General features: G+C 32.7%; 1 protein-coding gene across 8 annotated transcripts in view; it reads left to right on the plus strand.

Annotated features, from left to right (window-relative positions):
* The first annotated feature begins 372 nt into the window (after window positions 1-372).
* LOC139524036 (potassium voltage-gated channel protein Shal-like) overlaps window positions 373-25615 on the plus strand; it is a 72222-nt gene continuing 46979 nt past the window's right edge. For 2 of the 8 annotated variants that reach the window (XM_071318567.1, XM_071318583.1), the window contains exon 1: window positions 373-2221. In XM_071318567.1, coding sequence (XP_071174668.1) covers window positions 1098-2221 — 1124 coding nt within the window. In that variant the 5' untranslated portion in view covers window positions 373-1097. The remainder of the gene's footprint in view (window positions 2222-25615) is intronic. The other 6 variants (XM_071318602.1, XM_071318594.1, XM_071318574.1 and 3 more) reach the window with 5 other exon arrangements.

Genomic DNA, 25615 nt, shown 5'->3' on the forward strand with positions numbered 1-25615 from the left:
ACTTTTCATATGTCTATAGCTCTAGAATTTATATTTATCCCATTGGAGTTTACATCTTGAGCGTTGGACTTTACAGGTTGATGTTACTATTGAAGACCAAAATTAAATTTGAAGTCAAACATCTGTTAGCGTTGAATAATTATGTTTTGTTCAATCATCGTTAACATATCCGGAATACACGTTAAATTATTTCCAATAGCTTTTATGCTTTGATTATTGATCTTGTAACAAACTGTGTATAACTAGGGAATAGTATATAATAGAAAAATCAATGAGTGTGTATAGAATGAGTTACGAAACAATAACATTCTAAGCCGTCGGTTGACACTTAGTAAAGCAACCTAAAGCCGTTTATACCAATAATGTATATTCGTTAAGCCGAAAATAAATGACTAACATCACCGTCCAAAGCTCTTGTGGGTTTGTAGCAATTTTTAAAATGTTATTGATAAATTTTCAATGAGAGAAATCTAATTATATCTACCTTGTCCCGCCTCTTGTTGTAAATTAATAAAAAATCAATATCGAGTCGTACATTTCTGCATTCAAGAAGAGACTACCGCATAGATTGTTAAGTGAGAAACAGCGACGACCAAAGGAAGCTGTTCTTCCAATCTGTTGATTGCCTCCCTCTGACGAAAGTTGCATGAGAACATGTGGATGTAACAGATTACGCGTGTGCAAGAGAGTACAAGCAGACGATATTACCCCAAAATATGTCGAAGCTATGGATTATTACATGAAAGGGGATAGTTTTGAACGGGAGAAATATGGAATATCTAGATGATGTTAATAATTGTTGTATGAGATAATTTCAACAAATTTAAATTACGGAAAGTAAAGGAAAATGTTGACATATTGATACAGACGACATAATAGATATAGGATGCAGTCTAGTATACGATAGCGAATGTAACAATCACGGTAAGACAAATTAGAACATGTTTTTTTCGAATTTAATATCAAAGCGCGAATGTTTTTTTAATTGAACCTGATGATAAGTGTAGGATCTCGGATCCTAGCAATAGGTTGCTCTTTCCAAAATTGTCTGTCTACCGGAATTTGAGGAGTCGGTGAGTGAGGATTCGGCAATTGATATGGCATCTGTTGCCGCCTGGTTGCCGTTTGCACGGGCTTCGGCCATAGGATGGGTACCCGTGGCCCAAAATCCTCTTCCTCAACCAATTGTTCAATCGGGACAACCTTCATCTACAAACTTAAAAAGAGGAGATGATAGAATAACTATAAATGTAAGCGGAACAAAATTTGAAACATGGAGAACAACTCTAGAAAAATATCCAGATACATTATTAGGTTCAAATGAAAAAGAATTTTTCTTTGATGATGAAAATAGGGACTACTTTTTTGATAGAGATCCAGAATTATTTAGGCATATTTTAAATTACTATAGAACTGGTAAATTACATTATCCAAAACATGAATGTATTTCATCGTACGACGAAGAACTAGCATTTTTCGGTATTATGCCCGATCTTATAAGAGACTGTTGTTATGAGGATTACAGAGACAGAAAAAGAGAAAACCAAGAAAGATTATTGGATGATAAAGGGTCAGAAGATAACGAACTAGACCCAGCAAAAAACCTCAGGGAGCGATTTTGGAGAGCGTTTGAAAACCCTCATATTAGTACTGCAGCTTTAGTTTTTTATTATGTCACTGGGTTCTTCATAGCCGTATCAGTACTAGCTAATGTTATAGAAACTATTCCCTGCGGCAGAATACCTGGGACGGACAAAACCCCAGCATGTGGGGAGCGCTATGAAGTTGCTTTCTTTTGCTTAGATACCGCTTGTGTGATGATTTTCACAGCCGAATATCTTCTACGTTTTTATGCAGCTCCAGATAGATGTTTATTTTGTCGTAGTGTCATGAGCGTCATTGATGTAGTAGCTATTCTTCCATATTATATTGGACTAGGAATCACGGACAACGATGACGTCAGCGGGGCATTCGTCACACTTCGAGTTTTCCGAGTATTCCGTATTTTCAAATTTTCTCGACATTCACAAGGATTACGTATATTGGGATACACATTAAAAAGTTGTGCCAGTGAATTAGGATTCTTACTATTTTCTTTGACAATGGCCATTATTATTTTCGCCACAGTGATGTTTTATGCAGAAAAGAATGTTCCAAACACGAAGTTCACAAGTATCCCGTCTGCATTCTGGTATACAATAGTAACCATGACTACTCTTGGGTAAGTAAATTCAATAATGATAATTAGTGTAGCATATTTCACGCTATATACCAGTGACTATCATTACCTATATCACAACAATTACATCTATGTGCTGTTTGTAATTATTTTGCTTCGTCAGAGAAAGATTAGTGTATATATTTATTCCTGTCTTGATCAGGGATCTCTTTGCGTGTGTTTTTATATAATCATAAACAATACGAAACACGTGCATCTGTTATTTTAACCAGTGATCAATATCAATCTCAAATTCTCATCAATTTTGTATGGTCACTTGTCCACTAATTTGATGACATGTAAAATGATCTAAAATAGAGATCGTATTCTATAGAAACATTGAGACTAGTCACTTTTGATCTCATTTAATATTCATTGAGATCGAATAATGTATATACATTATGATGCAAGAGAAATTATGATGCAATACACACATATATGTGATGCCAATGATGATTAATGTATTGATTGAACATTAGTATATTTGAAATATTAAATTTGGAATGAGATCGGATCCATCTATAGTTCGATATCATAATTGATATTATCATATGTTGTGTTAAATTATTCATGTGAATTTTTAAAGTGGGTTGATGTTTTTCCGCCGTGATGTTTAAATGGCTGAAATAATAATTCTATATAGCGGAAGAAATAAGAAGATGCAAAAAAAGATAAAACCGGTAGACCATTCAAATTATTTTAAACATAGAAAATTTATATTTTCTTGTAAAGCAGGTGTATATTCAATTAGCAATACCCCCCCCCCCCCCAAAAAAAAAAAAAGAAAAAAAAAGAAATAAATAAAAAGAAATAAGAAAAAATGCATTCTTTCTATACAAACAAAATAATACCAGGTATTGCAGCTTGAGACACGTTTTTATAATATGCTGCATATTGTGCTCGTCCTTTTTCTTTGATTTGCCTCTTAGTAAATCGATAGCTTGCTATAGCTTATATGATTAATTATGACGCACTATAACGTTATGATGAAACAGTAATTGTACAACTGCAGCTGATTTAGATAATAAGTTGCATGGCTGTATGGCAACCTCCTATTGTTATTCTGAACTGATCAATACAGGCTAATGATGAAGTATTGAATTTTATAGATTCCTACACAGCAAGCACAACATTTTAATTGCAACTGTTGATTGACTTTGAATAGTCTTACAAATTTTCTATGCTTCTTTGATTTTTAAAGAAAATTGGAATCCATAGTTAAAGATTAGGCTGTTAGAATATTGGATGTGCCAACTTGAAGTTAACTAAGATATATAACCTATATTGGAACAAATACATACTAATTATGTGTCCCCTATATTGGAACAAATACATATTATTTATTTGTTTAGCATATTTGAATTTCTATATGAATTGTTATACGATTTCTTTTGAGGAAAACTAATGCCATATTAAGGATAACGAAAGTTTTATATCATGGTTTATATAATCAGTCATTTCGATTAAGATATTTGATGATATTGGATATCAATGTGTTATATACTAGAACACACCCGGGATATCGCGGGTCTGTGACTGAATTAAAGTGCATGTATATAACTATGCGTAAGCCTTATTTTAGTATTGGTATTGTCATCTGATAAAGTCATGCCGATTATAAGATGCACAGTTTTCTCTGCTTTAAAAATCTTTCTGTTTGAACTCGTCGACCTGGAACTTATCAATTATTGGTAATATTAATTATTTGGAAAACAAAATGGCCTGGAATGGAGTATTTTTTAATCAACAGTATTGTCGTTTATGAGTTATAAATAAAGTTGAATTCTTTGATTCGCTGTTTAAGTCATTCCGGCTAACAAATTGAAAACTGTACCTATACGCCTTATCTTAAGTCCAGATTTTTTGTATTCGTATTGTCATCTTAGAAAGTCATACTGATTAAAATACTACAACGATGTGACTATGATTGAATTTAGTAGTGTCAACCCTGTGTATATAGCAAAATCCTGAATACATGGTTTGGTGGTGCGCCTGTCAGATGCGGAACGTACAGATAAGGTAATAAACTGAATATACTATTGGTATCGGTATCGGATTCGACCCGGAACTTGTTAATTATTGGCAATATTAATTATGTGGGAAACAAAAGGGTCTGGAGTGGTGTAATTTTTAATCAACACCATTGTCCTATATTAGCTACATGTATTATATATAAAGTTGAATTCTTTGATTTGTCGTTTTTACCCCATGACGGCTGACAAATTGGACCTCGTTATTTTAGTATTATATAGATAGATTCTCAGTATATATTCAACAGAACAAGTAATTAGTCATAGTCATTTGATAAGTTTCCTATAGGAGGCTATTTATAGGAAAGACATAAATTGCGCCATAATTTGCTATTAACACATTTGAGACATGCCAATTTTATGTTTTCATATCAACTATAAGCGGAGTGAAAGAAGGTGGGATTAAGAAACATACATGTATGTGTGTGGTGAATGGCGAATTACAGTTGCTTATCATTCAACATCAACATCATGTTTTACGGATGTACCCCATTATGTTTTTCTGGCATATAAATATGTTCCTTTAAAATTCAACTGCGCTGCCCACCATCCCCCCCCCCAAAAAAAAACTCAACTCTTTCCTTTGCAGGAATGCCTTTTTTTTACTCTTTTTTCAGTTACAATCGAAATCTCTCTGTGCTTATCGATGCATCTTTTAATTTACAACATGTTGATTTCGTTCCAAATGCCATCAATCATGGCTGAATCCAGTGATACATTTTCAATTGAATAATAATTAATTGGTGTAAATTTCATAGCGCAATTTCTGAGATAAATTTTTATTCCATTAGAATTTGAGAATAGCATCAGGTCGACTGAGCTCCACGGGATTCTGTTGTAGTCTGGTAATTAATTTTTCGCTTCATTACTTGTCCACCGTTTTGATCTATAAGAAAACACTACATGTGATTCGCACTATCGAATAATTCCCGTAATTACTGGCTATTTTATAACAGCATTTCTGCTTCATTTAACATGACTAACTTCAGGAGGTGAAGATAATTGTTTGCGATTTTTCATTTATTGAACGGTATTGAATTTGTTGAAGAAGGTACAAATTTATGGTCTGGAGTATGGTATCTGGGTATCTTTGAGGTGTGGATTTTGTATTTACTAGGTTAAAGAAGGTACAATACGGTCTGAAGGACGATATCTGGCTATCTTTGAGGTGAGGATTTGGCATTTACTGGGTTAAAGAAGGTACAATACAGTTTGAAGGACGATATCTGGCTATCTTTGAGGTGAGGATTTGGCATTTACTGGGTTAAAGAAGGTACAATACGGTCTAAAGGACGATATCTGGCTATCTTTGAGTTATGAATTTGACATTTACTGCATTTTATTTCATTTTGCAAAACACAGACACTTGTCTCAGAATTTTTTATACATATACCTCAATGTTATATTAAATATAGAAAAACATCTGATACAGGTGCCTTTGTTGCAAAACGATGCTTACTGTAACTTTTGAACAAAATCATTAAATCTTTTGTATATAATGTTCTATTGGTACAATAGTGACATACGATAATTGGTGTCCTTAATGAACGAAAATAAAGTTTGTGATACCCAATATCATTGCGCATGAACTTTTTTTTCTCTCGAATGGCTTTCATCAGGCATGATGAGACCTATCAGGCATGCATGATGAGACCTATCAGGCACGATGAGACCTATCAGGCATGATGAGACCTAAGGTTCTGAAAGCCAGACTATTGAACATGAAGGGGTATGAAAATCCTTAATTGCATAAAAAAAAACCTGACAACCAGGAACATTAAACCTTCTCGAGGGAGTAAGAATCTTAGTTGTATATATGGTTATTGTACTGTTCGTGGAATATAACGACGGTATTGTGATACACTACACGAACGTGATGGTATATAGAACATATTTATTGTATAAACATTTTACTAAAAATATAATGGCATCCGATTTTATTCGAGGGCAATTATCATGATGAGTAAATCCTTGTACATGGTATGTGGAGTATTTTGTCAAATAATAGTTGTGTGGCGACATCTGTTGTCATTCACATAGCTTATCGATTTATTCTTATTCATTTAAGGCTTGAACATCATTTATCATGCGAAATAAATGTAAAAAAATATCTGTCAAAACAGTTGCATTTTCTACAGTGCCACTTGTATCGTAAATAAAACAAAACATTATCAAATATCAATTGACTTGTATATAGTATACTATATATATATATATATATATAGATGCATATTAGAAAAAGGGATATGGAACGACTGACCGTGCATTCCCAGTGGATTTTCGTCGTTATGTACCGAAACATATAGCCTAAATTTCAGCAAATTTAATAGTGCCTATGTATAGTCATGATAGTACATACAGAGAGGTGCCCTTAAACATAATTATAATTCTTGAAATTACTTATATAAAACGGGATACACACAGTGAATTCCTTGAAAATTGTTTTAGTAAACGTGCTGATCGTAGTACGTCTTATTTGTCTTTTTGTGCTCTTGTCATATTTGGATGACCACAGGCACTACTACGTATACGCATAGACATATTAACTAATCTAAAGCTAGTTGGGGACAGTTCTGGTCTGGTCAGGTTGATCAATCCAATAGTCGTGAACTTTATTACATGTGCTTGCATTGTATGTATGTTGTCTGTAATACACACATACACACACATACAGAACTATTTGTACTGAATATCCATTATTTAAAAATAAAACCACCATAAAATGAAAGTAACAATTTAAAACAAAGACATGATGATATTAATAAAATAACACAAATTACGATAATCAGATTGAACTTTATAAGTCGATGAAAATAAATAAGTCAAGATGATTGCAATTTATAGTTTTTACAAAGACTCCGATTTTTTAGTACCTTTTTACCGTATGATATTAGGTAAAACACCTTATGGGTTTAGATATGACATATCGAATATCAATGTAAGCTTGCATCAGCGGAAACACAAAATTGATTTACAACTTGTTTTCATACATAATACGTTAGAAAAAAAAATACAGATTTATGCTTGTAATTAAAAAAAAAAAAAAAGACAACACTTTTCAATAAGCTTTTTTTTTCTATTAAAAGAAATCAATTGAATGGATATTAAATTCCTTTTAAACATAGAATTTATAAAATTAAGAATTGGTCATGAGGTTTTACCTTTAATAGTGAAAATAAGCCAAAGATGATGCAAATGAGACAGCTATACACCAGATATCAAAGTACAAAAATGTAAACAACTATGAGATACTGAACGGATTTCAACATTGAGTAAAACCTTTAACAAACAATAAAAAACAACCCACTATTAACGTATAGAAAGCTTTAGAAACGATAAAAGATAACAGCCTGTTTTTAGCTAACATTTAGAAACAATCCAAAAACAGAAAACTAACAGCCTAATTTTAACTAATAACATCAAGCGAAGCACTTTAAACTTTATTTCAACTATTTCAAATTATCATTCCCTTTGAGCAATGCGATGAGCCTATGGACAATTCGATATTTGTTTTTAAACATTTATTGACTGGTATAAATGAGGTTCTTATATCACCATGATCTACTATCCCTTAGAGACACAATTCTCTTTCTTTAGAATTAGTTTTTCCAGTATATTGGAGTTGGAAATGGATGAGATTGAAAAGAAATGGCATTCTTTTTCCCATGTACGTATATCAGAAATTACGTATTTCCCAGAAGACATTTTTCGAAAGAAGTGATTCGAGCCACCGATTGTGTGATTTTCATATCTGTTAGTCATTGTTAGTAGTGATACTGAGTTGTTAAACGACAAGGCAACTATATGAAAATTAGTTGCAGTAAAACGGCTTAATTAAACCTGAATGTTATAATTAGACCATTTAATATTATCGCGAGAATTTTAATCATGTACCCTTCTGTAGCAGTTTATAAATTGTCCTTCGGTTCCTCCGTTCCCATAGTTTTGCAGTTTTATTTACCCCTATTCAGTAGCTTATCACAATTGATCTTCGGTCCTTCCGTTCCTCTCATTTCACAGTCTTATTTTAATCTAAATAAACATTAGTGAATATGATTTATGTTTTAACAAACAAAAACAAAACATAACTTTATATTCGCTTGTTACACATTCTTCATAATTTGTTGCATGCCTTTTTATTAATACAAAATGTGTAATTGATTATTTCTACAGGTTGCAATGAGATAGAGCATATGTTTTATGTATCTTCGAGACTCTATGTTTTGTTTAAATCATAATGACTTTGTATCGACATTTTCCAAAGGGCATTAGATTGTGTGTTATAAACATTGATTTTCAGTTTAGGTGATTCTTAAATCGACTTTTAGTTTAAATATTTATATATTATGTATATAATTAATATTTGAGTTGATCATATTGAATGAATTGACAATTAATAAATAAATATTACATACATACAAATAAAATATATATGCTAATTTTCTAGTAACATTATTTATCAATAGACTTAATTGATACAAATTTTATTCTCTCTCTGTCTCATAAAGGAAATAGAATTTTATAGGCTCTAGACGTTTAAAAACAGCTGACATAGTGTGGTCAGTAGAACCTTCTATAAGAGTTCTAATTGTTTTGTGGTTGGGTTGCTAACTCATTAGCGAGCGTATACCCTTAATACTTCTTTACCCCATATAAATATCCTTTGTCCAAAGAGATTTTGTGAGCAAAATTGAAAGTTTATGGTTTTCCCTACATTCTCAGCAGCCTTTATGATAGATTGATTGACAGGTGCCTGAGTGTCAGCGGCAAACATTACAAGACTACAAACGAAGTCAGGGGACTGACGAGTAAATGCTTTATTTATATTTGACGAATCTTTTTTTTTGTATTGATCGGTAATGGGTTGAACGCACGACCTGTAGTTCTTTGAATGAGGACGATGTAACCAGGGCTGATATACATAAAAGTAAAAGTTAACATATCCAATCGTGGCACTAGTTTATCGTAGGACATGTAGAAAATCCGTCCAATCAGAACAAATCTTAATTAAAGTAATCTTATGCATAATGGACCTGGGCCTACCAAAAGTGTTTGAATACATAAATGATTTTATTGAGTTACACTTCTTATTTCTGCTCTGTCATACTGCTATTTTTATTTTCGTATTTTGTGTGAGTGTTAAGTTTCAGTTTGGCATATATATTAGAATAGTAACTAAGATGCTCTCAAAGAAAATATTGCAATAGTGTGTTCAGTTAAATAATCGTATTAAAAATCTTGCTTCCTATAGAAAATAGACAAAGTTATTAGAATCGAACTGACAAGATTTGTTTGAGGAGAAAATTATCACTTTATGATATATAAAAATAGATAATTTGATAGCTGGATATGGATGAACAATTAACATGAAGCGGTTAATCTTTCAGTCATATTCAGAACGCTTACAGGTTGATGTGATACTATGACTATGAATCCTGTTCCTGTCTTCTACTGGAAAGAACCACTGAGTCGTGTTTTTGTTTGTTTTACAAATTATTAACTCACAGGATAACAATCCTTATTAAAAAGACATGTCAGCCAACAGGTACACATGATTTGGATTTTTTGCTCATTAAAGTCAGTTTTAAAAGTGAAGAAACCGCAAATGTCGATTTTAGTTTCTCTGTCGACATTAAGTCGCACTTGAGACATACACACGCTTCATCTGGTAGAATTGTGAGATTTAATTAAAACAAATAGTACATGGAAATTGTCTATATCTTTACTCCGAATATATATTGCTCACTTTGAAGTGGAAACTTTTCGCTATTTTGGAAGTTACTGAGATGATATGGCAAAATTATCTCAAATGTTAATTTCACTTTTAGGACAGATCAGAATCAGTGACAAAAAAGCGTGAATATTAAACCCAGGAGCAGGTTTGAATAAAGAAATTTAGACTTCTCGAGAAAAAAAAAGACGCTTTTTGCAGTGTCAAGGCAACTTTGGACAAGGATGTCACATTTTTATTAATATAAATTGTACAGTATATCGATAATTAATTCCACAGTATTGATTGTTCTATATATTACATTTTCCCGTATCAGATCTTGTAAAAAAAATCAGAATAACACATATATATGAATTTATCACAACAGTATAACATATGTATATACATGAATATTTAATTAAAAGTGTCTAGAATACTGAAAAAAATGAACTCATCAACCTACTTTTCAACTAGGAACAATAGTTTATATGAACTTGTAATATTTTGTATCCTGAAATCAGCCGTTTTATTCAAATGATGATGATGTCTTTAATAAAAAAAAACCTAAAACGTATAAAAATAGAATATTTTAGCGAGTATCTGAAGTAAAAAAAATACGATACAAAACTAACTACAAAATTGTAGGAAAAGCTCAACAGGTTAAATCTTATAGTTCCGTCGATCTTCTCTCAGGTCTGTCTAAAGCCCCGGTATTCACCTTGTCTCAGATCTATACAGACGCACGCATAAACATTGTATATACATATATTGAAATGATATATCATGACGAATTTTTGAAGATTCATGACTGCATTTTTGTTCTGCAGCTTTTATTTTATGAAAGATAGTCAGATTTGACGTTAAAATGAGATGTCGGGCATACATTGAAGATGAAATGAGCTAGACAGCAACCCGAGGACACAATCAAAATTTACAGAGGTTAGCATACAATCTTAATAAAAGGCAAAGTTATGCAGTTTAACAGTGTCTCAAATCGACCCGTGTCTAGAAAAATATTAACTATTTCACAGAGACTCGACCCGTAACTAGAAAATATGAACTATTTCACAGAGACTATTAAAATATGTCATTAACATCCAATACCCTAAGGGAAACAAATAAGGGAAGTAACCACGACTAACGATGATTTTGACAGAGAAGTAATATAGGTAGCGGGATTAAACTGATAGCGCATTGCTAGACACGAAAATCATTGGTTCTGAATTGTTTTTTAACACTGATATATCTGAACGAGTACAACTGGTGATATTTTTTTTACGAACTTTGTTATAAACTCTGTCATTGTTTATTCTCATGCCTTTCACTGTTGAAACTGAAACCCTTCTGTCACTTTCAGAGTGTTTTATAATGCCTTTTAAAAATTACAAACATGGCATTATATATATGAAAAGTTATCAATGGAAAAACCTAACGCAAAACTGTGTTTCCGAAGCAAGAATACATACAAAGTTGATCATCGGGTCAGGTATTGTGTCAATATAATTGACGCCAAATTATATACATGCAAACATGTCACAGAAACATATTTTCCTAAAAGTTATTTTGTTTCGAGTTATCATTGAATCTTTGTTCGCCTTTTAAACATAAAGGGCTCTCTGTTTAATATTCAGTTAGTTTGACTATAATTACCTATTTTAATAAAATAGTATATTATAAAGACCATATAAAATTGAGAAAGGAAATGGGGAATGTGTCAAAGCGACAACAACCCGACCATAGAGCAGACAAAAGCCGAAGCCAACCAGTGGGTCTTCAATGTAGCGAGAATTCCCGCACCCGTAGGTGCCCTTCAGCTGGCCCATAAACATATGTATACTAGTACAGTGATAATGGACGTCATACTAAACTCCGAATTATACACAATAAACTAAAATTAAAAATCATACAAGACTAACAAAGGCCAGAGACTCCTGACTTGGGACAGGCGCAAAAATTGTTTATGAGATCTCAACCCTCCCCCTATACCTCTAGCCATTGTAGAAAAGTAAACGCATAACAATACGCACATTAAAATTCAGTTCAAGAGAAGTCCGAGTCCGATGTCAAAAGATGTAACAAAAGAAAATAAATAAAATGACAATAATACATAAATAACAACAGACTACTAGCAGTTAACTGACATGCCAGCTCCAACCTCAATTAAACTGATTGAAAGATTATGTCTTCATCATATGAATATCAGGCACAATCCGTCCCGTTAGGGGTTTAGTATCATACTATCATAAAATATACGAGAAGAAAAGAACCCGTGTCATGCCAATAACTGGTTTTTTTTTTTAAATAGATGTGTTAAGTTCCGATGCAAAGACCCTATAAGTGAATCAATATTAAAGCCAAAATATGCAATCTTTAATGACCTGACAACAGTATCGTAACTATATCCCTTCTCAATAAGTCTGTTTAAAGGTTTTGTAAGCTTTTAAGGTGAGTACTGACATTTTTGTGCTTTGTACAGAATATTACCATAAAAGATTGGATGTGAAATACCTGAACGTATAAGATGTCTGCATGTTGAGTTATATTTACGAATTATTTCCTTATACCGGTGATAAAATTTAGTAAATGTTTTGACCAGTTTGTGATATCGAAAACCCTGGTGTAATAATTTTTCAGTAATACTTTATTTGAGCTTGTTAGGATTACGATGAGCTATCCTTGTCATCTTGATGAAAAAAGATGTCTGACGTATCAAATCGGCGAGTAAAAATGAAAAAAATAAAAATATCGACTAATTGCGTGTTAAAGATTTATTTATTGTTTTGTTTTCAATGTCAGATGCCGTGACCTGTGACAGATACATTGCCATAAAAGATTGCTAAACGGAACTTTTTTTCCCTTGAGTAATGATTTTGACATTTTACGATGAAGTTATTTTGTCAAGTATATAAGGTATTTACGGCCAATGCGTCATAATACAGAATCTGGTTGCAAACTAAATGCTTTCTTTTTAGATATGCTATAACATTGCTTTCTTTTTCTTATATAAGTGTGACGAAGGAGAACTTTTGATTTCAAGTCAATACTAATACCAATGTGTTGTTGAAACCTGCTTCTATTGATCATAGTTATGTATCGACCACTCTAACCAAACTTTCTTCAGTAAAATGTACGATAAAATAAACAGTTGTAAATTTGTATTATCCCTTCATTTTCATTCATATAATAAGGATCAATAATTGATATTTTATAGGAGTTTTAATATGATTTTTTTTTTCAAATACAATACATTGAACTGATACAAACGTAACAAGTGTATAGTAGAGTCAGGATTATGAGAAACAATCACTGTCTGGTTTGTAAAAAGGTTAAAATTTCAAGTCTTCCTTTCCTTTTTGATCGATTTTTCAACATTTAAAAAAATCAGTCAGAATATACGTCATTGCCGACTTGATTAAGAAATGGTAGATGCACATGTAAATTATCCACTACTATTTTGCATTGATAATAAGATATATTTCTATAATTGTTCAATTTGATCATTTGAGCATTGATCGCCAGACGAATGCAATCAATAAATGTTATACAGATTGTATTGTCGGTAATTGAGTCGTGTATGAAAGTTTAGACAGACAAACTTATTCCAGGATAGTTGTTTAATTTCCTTTGAGATCATCTGATAAGAGATTTTCCATGATAGATTTGTAAATGAAACCTTGATTTAGCGCTCCAAACATAGTGATTCCAAATAAATGTACGTCATGATTTACGGTGTAGAAATCTATCTGTTTTGTCTCAAAGATTTAAATCGGTAATACCATTGCGTAACAGATGTGTATCACTTCTCTATGAGTACAACTATTAAAGTTTTAATGGTTGTCATTGGCTGCTGTCTGTCATATCTACTTTCACTTAAAGTTTTAATGGTTGTCATTGGCTGCTGTCTGTCATATCTACACTTCTCTAGGAGTACAACTATTAAAGTTTTAATGTTTGTCATTGGCTGCTGTCAGTCATATCTACACTTCTCCAGGAGTACAACTATTAAAGTTTTAATGGTTGTCATTGGCTGCTGTCTGTCATATATATATATATATATATATTGTTTTTATTGCTGTACTTTAATTAAGCCGTTTGGTTTCTCTATTGGATTCACGGTTTTACATATCAAACAGAAAGGAGCCCTATGAAATTTAATATATATATACGGATATTGGTAATTGTTGCCAATCATATCACGTTTTATCCTTATTCCATCCAAGTCCTTGTTTCTAGATTTGGACCTCCTCAATTGGCCTAGAGGGAAGTTAGTCATATTTTGTGATACATTGATTATTTTCACTACTGCACAAGATTGAAATATCTGTTCCTGGAGCAGGATCTACTTATCCTACCGGGGCTTCTGAAATTACCACGGATTTTGGTGAGATTCGTGTTTCCTATAGTCTTTAGTTTTTTATGTGTACTGTTGGTTTTTCCTCTTTTCCTCTTTTTCTATCCAAAATTCATGTATTTAGTTTTGATGTTATGTTTGTTATTCTCATCGGGTTTTGTCTAATGCTTAGTTCGTTTCTGTGTTTGTTACATTTTAATGTTGCGTCGTCATTCTCCTCTTATATTTAATGTGTTGCCCTCGGTTTCGGTTTGCGACCCCGATTTGTTTTTTTTCTATCGATTTATGAGTTTTGAACATGGGTATACTACTGTTGCCTTTATTTTTCATTTTTGTTTTGCCATGGCATTGTCAGTTTGCTTTCGACTTGTGAGTTTGAGTATCCGTTTGGTATCATTGGCCTCTCTTTAACAATATTGCAATACTAAATAATCGTGTTGTCACCACATGGTGAACATATTTATATAAATGCATGACATACTCCTTGACAATAGCTTTATTACTACATAGACTATACAAGTGGTATTTTTAAACAGCAATCAGGAACCGTTTTATTCCGATTTTGGTTATCATTTTTTTTTCAAATCTATTTTATTGGATCACACTAGACAAGGCTTATTACTTTGTTGGATTAAAACTCTTATGTTTCAATATGGGGAATGTTGAAGAAGTCCGGTGAACGAGTTAGGCCGATTTTAACATAGAATATTAACAATGAACTTAAAACAAGTAGTATATATATTTTAACGATAAATAAGAACAAAATTTTGTTTTAAAATTAATTTATGCAGGCAAATTGGGTAGGCGGAAGTCTGTTTATTTCTTACGAATTTTAAAGTGGTAATCGAAGCATTATACGGTCAGTGACTGTCTATGATCACATAGGTTTATACAGTTAACAATTTTCACTTCTCAAATATAACGATTGCAATAGGAAAATCATCATAATGATCGTGAAGTTTTGTTTCAATCCGATGACACTGTCATTATCCAAATGTAAATCAAAGCACCTGTAACAATCAAGAATGGGAGTTACATGTTAGAGCTGAGGGCAGTCACCAAACTTTGCATAATAAAATGAAAGGAAGGGAGATCACGAATTCAATGTTTTGTTTGGTTAAATGTCTTAATTCATTTATTCAATTTGTCAATTTTAGAAGCTTGTCTTTGTGTTGACGGTTGCATTGAATATATTTTCCTCTTATACATGCTTTCAAATTAAGAAAAAAAAAATCATGTGAAAACAGTTGTGATTTTTAGATGTACTTCTATCTAAAAGCAAAACACGGCCAGGTTACACAATGTATATGGAACAAGATCCGACTGTACTAATTACATTAACAGCAAATTAAAAGAACAATAAGCTGTATTGGAAAGAATTCAATATTTACATCGTCTATGTATATATTGACGCCCTATTCTCCGAATCAATTTGCACGTTTTTCGTAATGGGCTATTAGTCCGTGTTTACATTTATGAACTATATGCGTTTGATGCTCTTGATGGTTAAATCAGTACATTGATCGTTTGGTTTGGCTACACATCATTCTCCCTCACCGAATTATTTTCCTCGAGATACACGGAAACACAATCTATTAACTGAATTCCCTCAAACATTCATATAATTCACTGTAACATGGTAATGATGTGGAAAACAGCATATAGGCTCACTTTCCCAAAGTTTAGAAACTACCGATACGCTTCATTTACTTTCGTATTTCAAAGCCTCCAGGAAAATGAAATTAGAAAACACATTTAAAACACCAGTGCTTTGTTTTTACGCAAAACAAATCTTTCATTTGCGGAAAAATATATTGCATGTTTCTTTAGTTGTTACAATTGTAATACTCCCGAAAGTTTACATGATATTAAACCAGGTTATTGTGTACATGTAGTAACCACGTATTAATGGCATTCCAATGAACCGCTTCGGTTGTTTTGGTGATTTCATGTTCATCTGAAAATGCATTGCCATTAAATATAAATGATTACTCTAGTTAGTATGACAAATAATTCCATCGTTAGCCCCGGTTATTGGTTCGTACAGGTTAAATTATCTAAGTAAAACAAGCCAGTTTGTATACTAAGTGCGAGACGCACGTGTAATCATCTCTTTGACGTCATAGCTCAAGTGGTTGTAATCGATTGTTTTCCATTAATCACAGTTGTTAATATTCATTATTAATTCAGACCAGTTTTATAACTGATATCATGACTTGTAGATGGACATTCCATTGCTTTAGATCACGTGATATCAAAAACTGTGATCTAATTATTGATTGCTTAATTTGATTTATAATAGTATGAAATCAATTATAATGTTTATGGTTTATTGCTTTGCGGCAGTAATGGTTATATATTTCTATGATGATATTAGATGATCGCATGTATTATAGATGTAAAAGTAATATATAAACGGTTTTACTAGTTTCCTTTTTAGTCTGCCTCTCTGCTTGTAATTTTGAGCATTTTCATTGGACCAGAAAGTTTTACGAAAAGTAGATGAAACAACCAGGAACAAATTGTAAAAATGTATCCATTTACTAATCGATCACCAAAATAACTAGTCATGAATGGAAATGTGAAGATGAAGTTTCAGTTCATACTAAATATCATTAGCAGACATATTTTGTATTGTGCACTAATATGGCGCCATATCGAGAAACCGAAAGAACGAATCAAATTTGATAAGGTTTGAATGAAAGGTGATCATTTAATTTATCATAAAAAGGACACATTGTTTTGACTTATTTTGCATTTTAGAGTATTCAACATAATGTTGAAGGGGTGTGATACATTGCCGATTTAGTTTTTTCTGTTGACCAAGGAGATAACATAACCTCCTTGGTCAAACTAACAAACCTGTTTGCACCATTCAATATCACAGAAATCGTTATTACATATGTTTTACCAGATGTTACATATGTAAAGTAATAGAAACATACATTTTATATCATTCACAATTACATTTACACTTTATCTATTATAGATGGGAGGTGACAATACAATTGGGTTAAAACACCATCCTGTTGAGACACTATACAGTGTATGCTTGTACCAAGTCTGGATCATTTGTTAAATTGTTGTTCTTTGCGGTTTGTTTTTATATGTACACCTATTTTTCGAAGGAACTATGTTTGGTGGTTTTATTTGGTCTTTTGAATTCCAATATTTTTTTATTGATTCCAGTTTTAATTGTTTGTATCATCATGATCATTATGCAATGGCTTTATTAAATATAAGTTCTAAATATCAGTCATTTTACAATTTATTCTCTATAACAAAGAAAAATATTCTAACGGTAAACATTCATATATATATCCGTCTTGAAAAAAGATGTTAATCTACATATCCCTCCCTTCATTTGTTGTTATCCATATGTACTTTTCACATGTTTATAATGAAACAATTATTGGTACCTCCTTTAATCGAAGTAATGACTGATGTTAGAAGTTCATTTGGTAAAACATGGCCCTAAAAATAACTTGATCAACCACTGGTAATTCGTTTGATGTTGTAGGATCATGGTTATCACATAGATTAGTTCTATAGTAATGTTTTTTATGTTAACATCGAGTTTTGCACATGTTATATTATTGAATTGTCGACTTAGTTTTTATAGCCGTACATAGTAATTAGTGTCTGACTATATTATACTAAGTATGCATTAATAATGCAAAGAACTATATGTATAGTAACAAATAACCTATGATATGAGCAGGAATTTCCTAAATTTGGGCGAACGTATGGCCCCGAACAAGTAATCGTATTCACATGATAACCACATTAACATGATTAAGGTATTTTGTTCAACCGTAACTCGTCGTTTGGTTTTATATTCGTCATTGGGGAGGTAAGGTGTCAACATTTAAACATGAAAACGACGGATCTTACTTGATACAATGAAAGTATGATCACCATGTTAAATAACTGCATTAGTGTTTTTTTTTATAATTTGAAAGGATCATGAGTGTTTATGTTTAATTTTTACATATTTTCAAGGATTTCTGCGGATAAAATTCAAACTGTTGCATTGCGATCAATATGTTTTGTTGAAGATGATCATAGTTAAAGATCTATATGTAGCTTTCTTTCCTATGATATAATTTGTTTCAAAGAGCTAGACCATTTCATTATAAGATATGTTGGATTGACATTAACAATTATACAAAATGCCACGTTTTACTGAAAAAGTACATGAAAACATTAACCACATAACCTGTTGCATATGAAACACATGTTGCAATATAACATGGAGAATTAAAAAAATAATAGTTTCAAGTGACGTTGTGTATACTTTGACGTAACACTTCATTCCGAATAGTAAATACTGTAATAAACGTTCGATTCTATGTTTGTGTGAAAAACTAATACACTGACCGTAAGCAAATTTTGTCTCTTGCTTACTTTAAAGTGGCTAATATTGACACGAGTGAATTTTATACTTCAGATAATGCCTTGTCTACTAAATATAGAATTTTATTACTCTTTTATGCATTTAATTAATAATCGGAGACATAAAAGTAGATTGGTTCTATTGTTCAATTAAGAGTCATGGATTTCCGTATTATAGAACAGTATTTGACTGTTTGGTTAACCATAGTTGACATTATGTCTCCTTTCATGATTTTTTTTTTATAAGAATAGATAATGTGATATTGAAAAACGAGGTAATGGATTTGTGCAAAGTTATGGATTTATGTTTTCAATGTAATGTATATCGCATTTTATCATGAATCTAAATTTATTAAATTGCACATTTAAACAGTTTTAAAGTCCTTATAAGATGAATTATATTAATAGAAAAAAATATATAAGTAAATAAAAGCTGTTTTCGATGAATGACACATTTTTATCCCTTTTCTGATTGAAAAGCGTAACACATCACGTGTTACATTGTATTACGACTTTTAATACAAAATTATACATGTACAAAATGTATATAAACAATATTATACTTATGTGCAACATGTTGTTTTAGATATATATCAGAGTTTAAGTTAGGAAATAATTAATACAATAACAATTCTCCGTCATTATGTTGCACGTAACTATTGAAATTTTGAAACACAAGTGATAAAATTAATTACTACTACTTGTGACGCGGCTTACATTGTGACGTCCGATGACTATGATATTCGTGACGCGTCAAACGAATTAAAATGTATATAGTTCAAGAAGAGAACATTATTGTAATTTGAACAGATTTTTTCAGTCGGTGTTTTGTCGATGTCATCATTATTTTGTTAGTGCAGTTCAAATTCTAGGTAAACTCGTTTCATCTACGAGCCTGACATAAAAAAAAATGTTTATATTCATATGTTTTTAAGACTAGTGACATATTAAGGCATTTGTCTGCTTTTTAATGTATGAAATGTTAAAAATGTGTCATCGATGTTATATATTTGTAGGTCAAGTATATCATTTAAGCTCTAAACCAGCTTTTCAAGTTTATTTAATTGGTATCAAGTTAAACCACAGGAACTCTGTAAATCTATGATCTTTTCTAATAACGAAATATGCTCTCTTGCTCTCTAGAAACTAAACATGTTTAAGTTGAGCACATGTTTTTTTTTTCAAATAACATTTCCCACGCCATTGTGGTTTTACACCCCGTAACAAGCATTATTGTATCAATCGTGAACGATCGGAGCAATAATATAGAACGAAATTCAAAACAGTGTGGCTGTGGTCATTGATTGACACATTGAATTCATCCATTGACTGGGACAATTTAGGTGAACGTTTGTATGTAACGACCACTGTTCACTATGTACTTTTTAAAGACACTTAAACTATGGGGTCACCAACACTTAATAAAGTAATTCGAAAAATTAATGAGAAATAAGACGATGTTTTGATTTATATCAATTATATAAATCAAAACATAAAGGTTATTCCTGATTAATTTTTCGAATTATTTTATAATTAAAGGCGTTAAGAAACCTTTGGTGACCCCACAGTTTAATTGTCTATCGTACATGTAGGTACGTCGTGAACAGTGGTCGTTACAGACAAACGTTCACGTAAATTGTCCCAGTCAATGGATGAATTTAATGTGTCAATCAATGGCCACAGCCACACTGTTTTGAATTTCATTCTATAGGACAGCCTTAAAACAGTAACTAAAGCAGTGTTACCTCATGTTACACCACGTCTCCTTACTTATTAATTAAAGTATTAAAGAATAGTTTACAACAGAACATACTTTAAAACCAAGTTATTTAATAATTACAAATGGTCATTATTATTATTATTAACTTACCAAGAAAGTTGTCAATTTTTCAATGTCATGGCAACTCTTAATCCTGGAAACAATTGTTCTCCTTTAAAATATTTTGGGCTAGAGAATGAGAAGACCGACGAATAATGAATGTTTTAAGTTTTTGGTTTAAAGATAAAGAGTCATTAACTCACCATATACGACTCTTCAACGTATTTTATCAGGAGTAACACGACAGGTGTCACTAGTAAAGCAGGAATTATGATTTTTCATTGCTCTCTTATTATCTTCTCTGTCTTTTAAGACAACTATTATACATACTATTATTATCTTATTTATTACACATTACACCATTGCTTTTGTTTTAAATGAAATCATTCAATTTATACCAATAACACGACTAGAGAACCTGATGTGGAAACCTATTAAGAAAGCAGCAATGTTTAAGTAAACTTGATACCATATATGGAATAATTTTATATGTGTATGTGCAATGTGTCAAAACTAAGCATAAGGATCAATATTGTGATATTCAAACAACAAACAACATGTATTGATCGCAAAACCTGTTTATATTTTTCTCTGACAGACTTATTATACAATGAACCGGGTTTTAACGAGGAGTCATTATAAATTGAAAATATTAATTTTTAATCTAAAGAATTTCTAAATGTAGAAGTATATATATAGCTTTAAATAAACTTTAGTCACATGTATAGACCTATCCTACTATATTTTCATGCATATAATAACTTTACGCCATATTATCCAAAACGAGGCTGAGTAAAGAATTGTTCATCGACATGTTATATTGAAACACTAGCAATACTGGTGTTGTTCAGACAAGTAGCTGTTAGACATTTGGTTATTCTATTAGTCCTTGTGTGTTTTAAATCCAAATACTCATATTTTTAAACGTTTCAACATGCCATCAACAAAATAACTCCGTTTTCCTGACATTTTATAATTCCTTTGTATTGTGATGCTTTGTTCTTGTATTGCTCACTGTGAAAAAAGAAAAAAGAAAAGAATCGTTAATAACGGGGTGCTAAATTATAAAGCATAAAAAATCGTTACTAACGGAGTGCTAAAACATAAACCATAAAGAATCGTTAATAACGGGGTGCTAAAATATAAACCATAAAGAATTGTTACTAACGGGGTGCTAAACTATAAAGCATAAAGAATCGTTATTAACGGGGTGCTAAAACAACCACCATAAAGAATCATTACTAACGGGGTGCTAAACTATAAAGCATAAAGAATCGTTACTAACGGGGTACTAAAATATAAACCATAAAGAATCGTTACTAACGGGGTGCTAAACTATAAAGCATAAAGAATCGTTGCTAACGGGGTGCTAAAATATAAAGCATAACTGCAAAAATTAAAGAATTGGATAAAAAAAAATACTGATTAATAGTACAGAAAAGAACAATGTCCAGAATACATGCAGTTATCAAGTGATTACTTAATAGCCATTATTGTCAAAGATAACGAATAATGAGCGAAAAGGAATACAGAAATGAGGGACTCCTTAGCCACACATTAATACAGAAATGAGGGACTCCTTAGCCACACACTAATACAGAAATGAGGGACTCCTTAGCCACACATTAATACAGAAATGAGGGACTCCTTAGCCACACACTAATACAGAAATGAGGGACTCCTTAGCCACACATTAATACAGAAATGAGGGACTCCTTAGCCACACACTAATACAGAAATGAGGGACTCCTTAGCCACACATTAATACAGAAATGAGGGACTCCTTAGCCACACACTAATACAGAAATGAGGGACTCCTTAGCCACACATTAATACAGAAATGAAGGACTCCTTAGCCACACATTAATACAGAAATGAGGGACTCCTTAGCCACACACTATTATAGAAATGAGGGACTCCTTAGCCATACACTAATACAGAAATGAGGGACTCCTTAGCCACACATTAATACAGAAATGAGGGACTCCTTAGCCACACACTAATACATAAATGAGGGACTCCTTAGCCACACATTAATACAGAAATGAAGGACTCCTTAGCCACACACTAATACAGAAATGAGGGACTCCTTAGCCACACACTAATACATAAATGAGGGACTCCTTAGCCACACACTAATACAGAAATGAGGGACTCCTTAGCCACACACTAATACAGAAATGAGGGACTCCTTAGCCACACACTAATACAGAAATGAGGGACTCCTTAGCCACACACTAATACAGAAATGAGAGACTCCTTAGCCACACACTAATACAGAAATGAGGGACTCCTTAGCCACACACTAATACAGAAATGAGAGACTCCTTAGCCACACACTAATACAGAAATGAGAGACTCCTTAGCCACACACTAATACAGAAATGAGGGACTCCTTAGCCACACACTAATACAGAAATGAGAGACTCCTTAGCCACACACTAATACAGAAATGAGGGACTCCTTAGCCACACATTAATACAGAAATGAAGGACTCCTTAGCCACACACTAATACAGAAATGAGGGACTCCTTAGCCACACACTAATACAGAAATGAGAGACTCCTTAGCCACACACTAATACAGAAATGAGAGACTCCTTAGCCACACACTAATACAGAAATGAGGGACTCCTTAGCCACACACTAATACAGAAATGAGGGACTCCTTAGCCACACACTAATACAGAAATGAGGGACTCCTTAGCCACACACTAATATAGAAATGAGGGACTCCTTAGCCACACACTAATACAGAAATGAGGGACTCCTTAGCCACACACTAATACAGAAATGAGGGACTCCTTAGCCACACACTAATACAGAAATGAGAGACTCCTTAGCCACACATTAATACAGAAATGAGGGACTCCTTAGCCATACACTAATACAGAAATGAGGGACTCCTTAGCCACACACTAATAAAGAAATGAGGGACTCCTTAGCCACACATTAATACAGAAATGAAGGACTCCTTAGCCACACATTAATACAGAAATGAGGGACTCCTTAGCCACACACTAATACAGAAATGAGGGACTCCTTAGCCACACACTAATACAGAAATGAGAGACTCCTTAGCCACACACTAATAAAGAAATGAGGGACTCCTTAGCCACACACTAATAAAGAAATGAGGGACTCCTTAGCCACACACTAATACAGAAATGAGGGACTCCTTAGCCACACACTAATATAGAAATGAGGGACTCCTTAGCCACACACTAATACAGAAATGAGAGACTCCTTAGCCACACACTAATACAGAAATGAGGGACTCCTTAGCCACACATTAATACAGAAATGAGGGACTCCTTAGCCACACACTAATACAGAAATGAGGGACTCCTTAGCCACACATTAATACAGAAATGAGGGACTCCTTAGCCACACACTAATATAGAAATGAGGGACTCCTTAGCCACACACTAATATAGAAATGAGGGACTCCTTAGCCACACATTAATACAGAAATGAGGGACTCCTTAGCCACACACTAATACAGAAATGAGGGACTCCTTAGCCACACATTAATACAGAAATGAGGGACTCCTTAGCCACACACTAATACAGAAATGAGGGACTCCTTAGCCACACACTAATATAGAAATGAGGGACTCCTTAGCCACACACTAATACAGAAATGAGGGACTCCTTAGCCACACATTAATACAGAAATGAGGGACTCCTTAGCCACACATTAATACAGAAATGAAGGACTCCTTAGCCACACATTAATACAGAAATGAAGGACTCCTTAGCCACACACTATTATACAGTGAAAAAATAGAGCCTCCTCCTTTACTTTCAGTCTAACATAAAATGTGAAAATCTACCATAGAAACCCGCTAACTTTCTTTCATGCCATACCTAAGCATTTATTTAGTGTTGGAGTCCTTAAAACAAATAATCAACATTAATTGTTTTGAGGTGAGTGTTCCACAAACAGTCTGGGACCAAATTTATTAGACTATCTATCTGCATTCACGTATTGTATTGACTGACCATTGGTTTTGACTCGCAGACTATAATAAAGAAATTCTCCGTAATATTTAGAGGAAGTTCATTTTAGTTGATTGGATATCATTCCAATTTCTATACATTTGACAATTTCATGATGATTAGTTTTATTGAATATAGAAATCGGTCTATTGAAAGCAATTTAGTATGATATTAAAAGAGACACAGTTTTATCCCCTTTGTAATCGAAGGTCTGTTATGATTTTCCTTTCATCTAGCAAATCCCTTTCTCCGTTCACGTTTCATTCAGTTATGAAAATATAAAAACTTGGTTTCACTATGCATATTTTTGTATTGATGATATACCTTACAAGAAAAAATGATTTATAGATTTAGAAGATGTTTACAGATTTTGTGCAAAACATCGTTAAATATCAAATATTTGTGAATGTGAATGTCAAACACAAGTTTCCATCCTTTTAATAGGAAATTGAACTTCCCTTGTCCGGATTTATGTGTGTATTTCCAGGTATAATCGATTGTTCTAGGATCATAACTATCTCCACTGGAGGTCATATTAGTTCTCTTATCGTGCTATGTATCGCGCATGAGTGTTTCTTAAGAAGCTGCTGACATTGCTAATAACATGAAATATGTCGGCTTAACTGTGCGGAGGAATTCATTAGCGTAACAAGAGAAAAAAGTTTTAAAATCCGAAATCAAGATTACTATGATCTTTCTTATACCTTTTAATAATAAGGCTGTCACAACTCAGAAACCTCTATATATATTGTCTTACGTCATATCTTTATTCTATTTTGATTTATTGAATTAGGCACTATGGCAAATGTTTGAATGTTTCACAACTTGTTTAGATTTAGGGCGATTGAGAGCTTGTCCTAATGTCTAGGACTTGTAAGAATATGTTGTTGTCCTCTAGTGCGCATGTCTGTTAGTTCTTTTTGTCGTTGGATTGTTTTGTCTTTGACTTCTACCTTACATATGATTATAATTATCTATATGATATGTAAAAATAGCTTCAGGCTATAAGCTTTCTTGCTACAGGCAGTGTGCGCAGCGTCATCTAACCATCAAAGCAATCATGAGCTTGCATTTCAAAAATTGATTTTCTG

The sequence above is a fragment of the Mytilus edulis genome, chromosome 1 (assembly GCF_963676685.1).
Source record: "Mytilus edulis chromosome 1, xbMytEdul2.2, whole genome shotgun sequence".
NCBI classification, from domain to species: domain Eukaryota; kingdom Metazoa; phylum Mollusca; class Bivalvia; order Mytilida; family Mytilidae; genus Mytilus; species Mytilus edulis.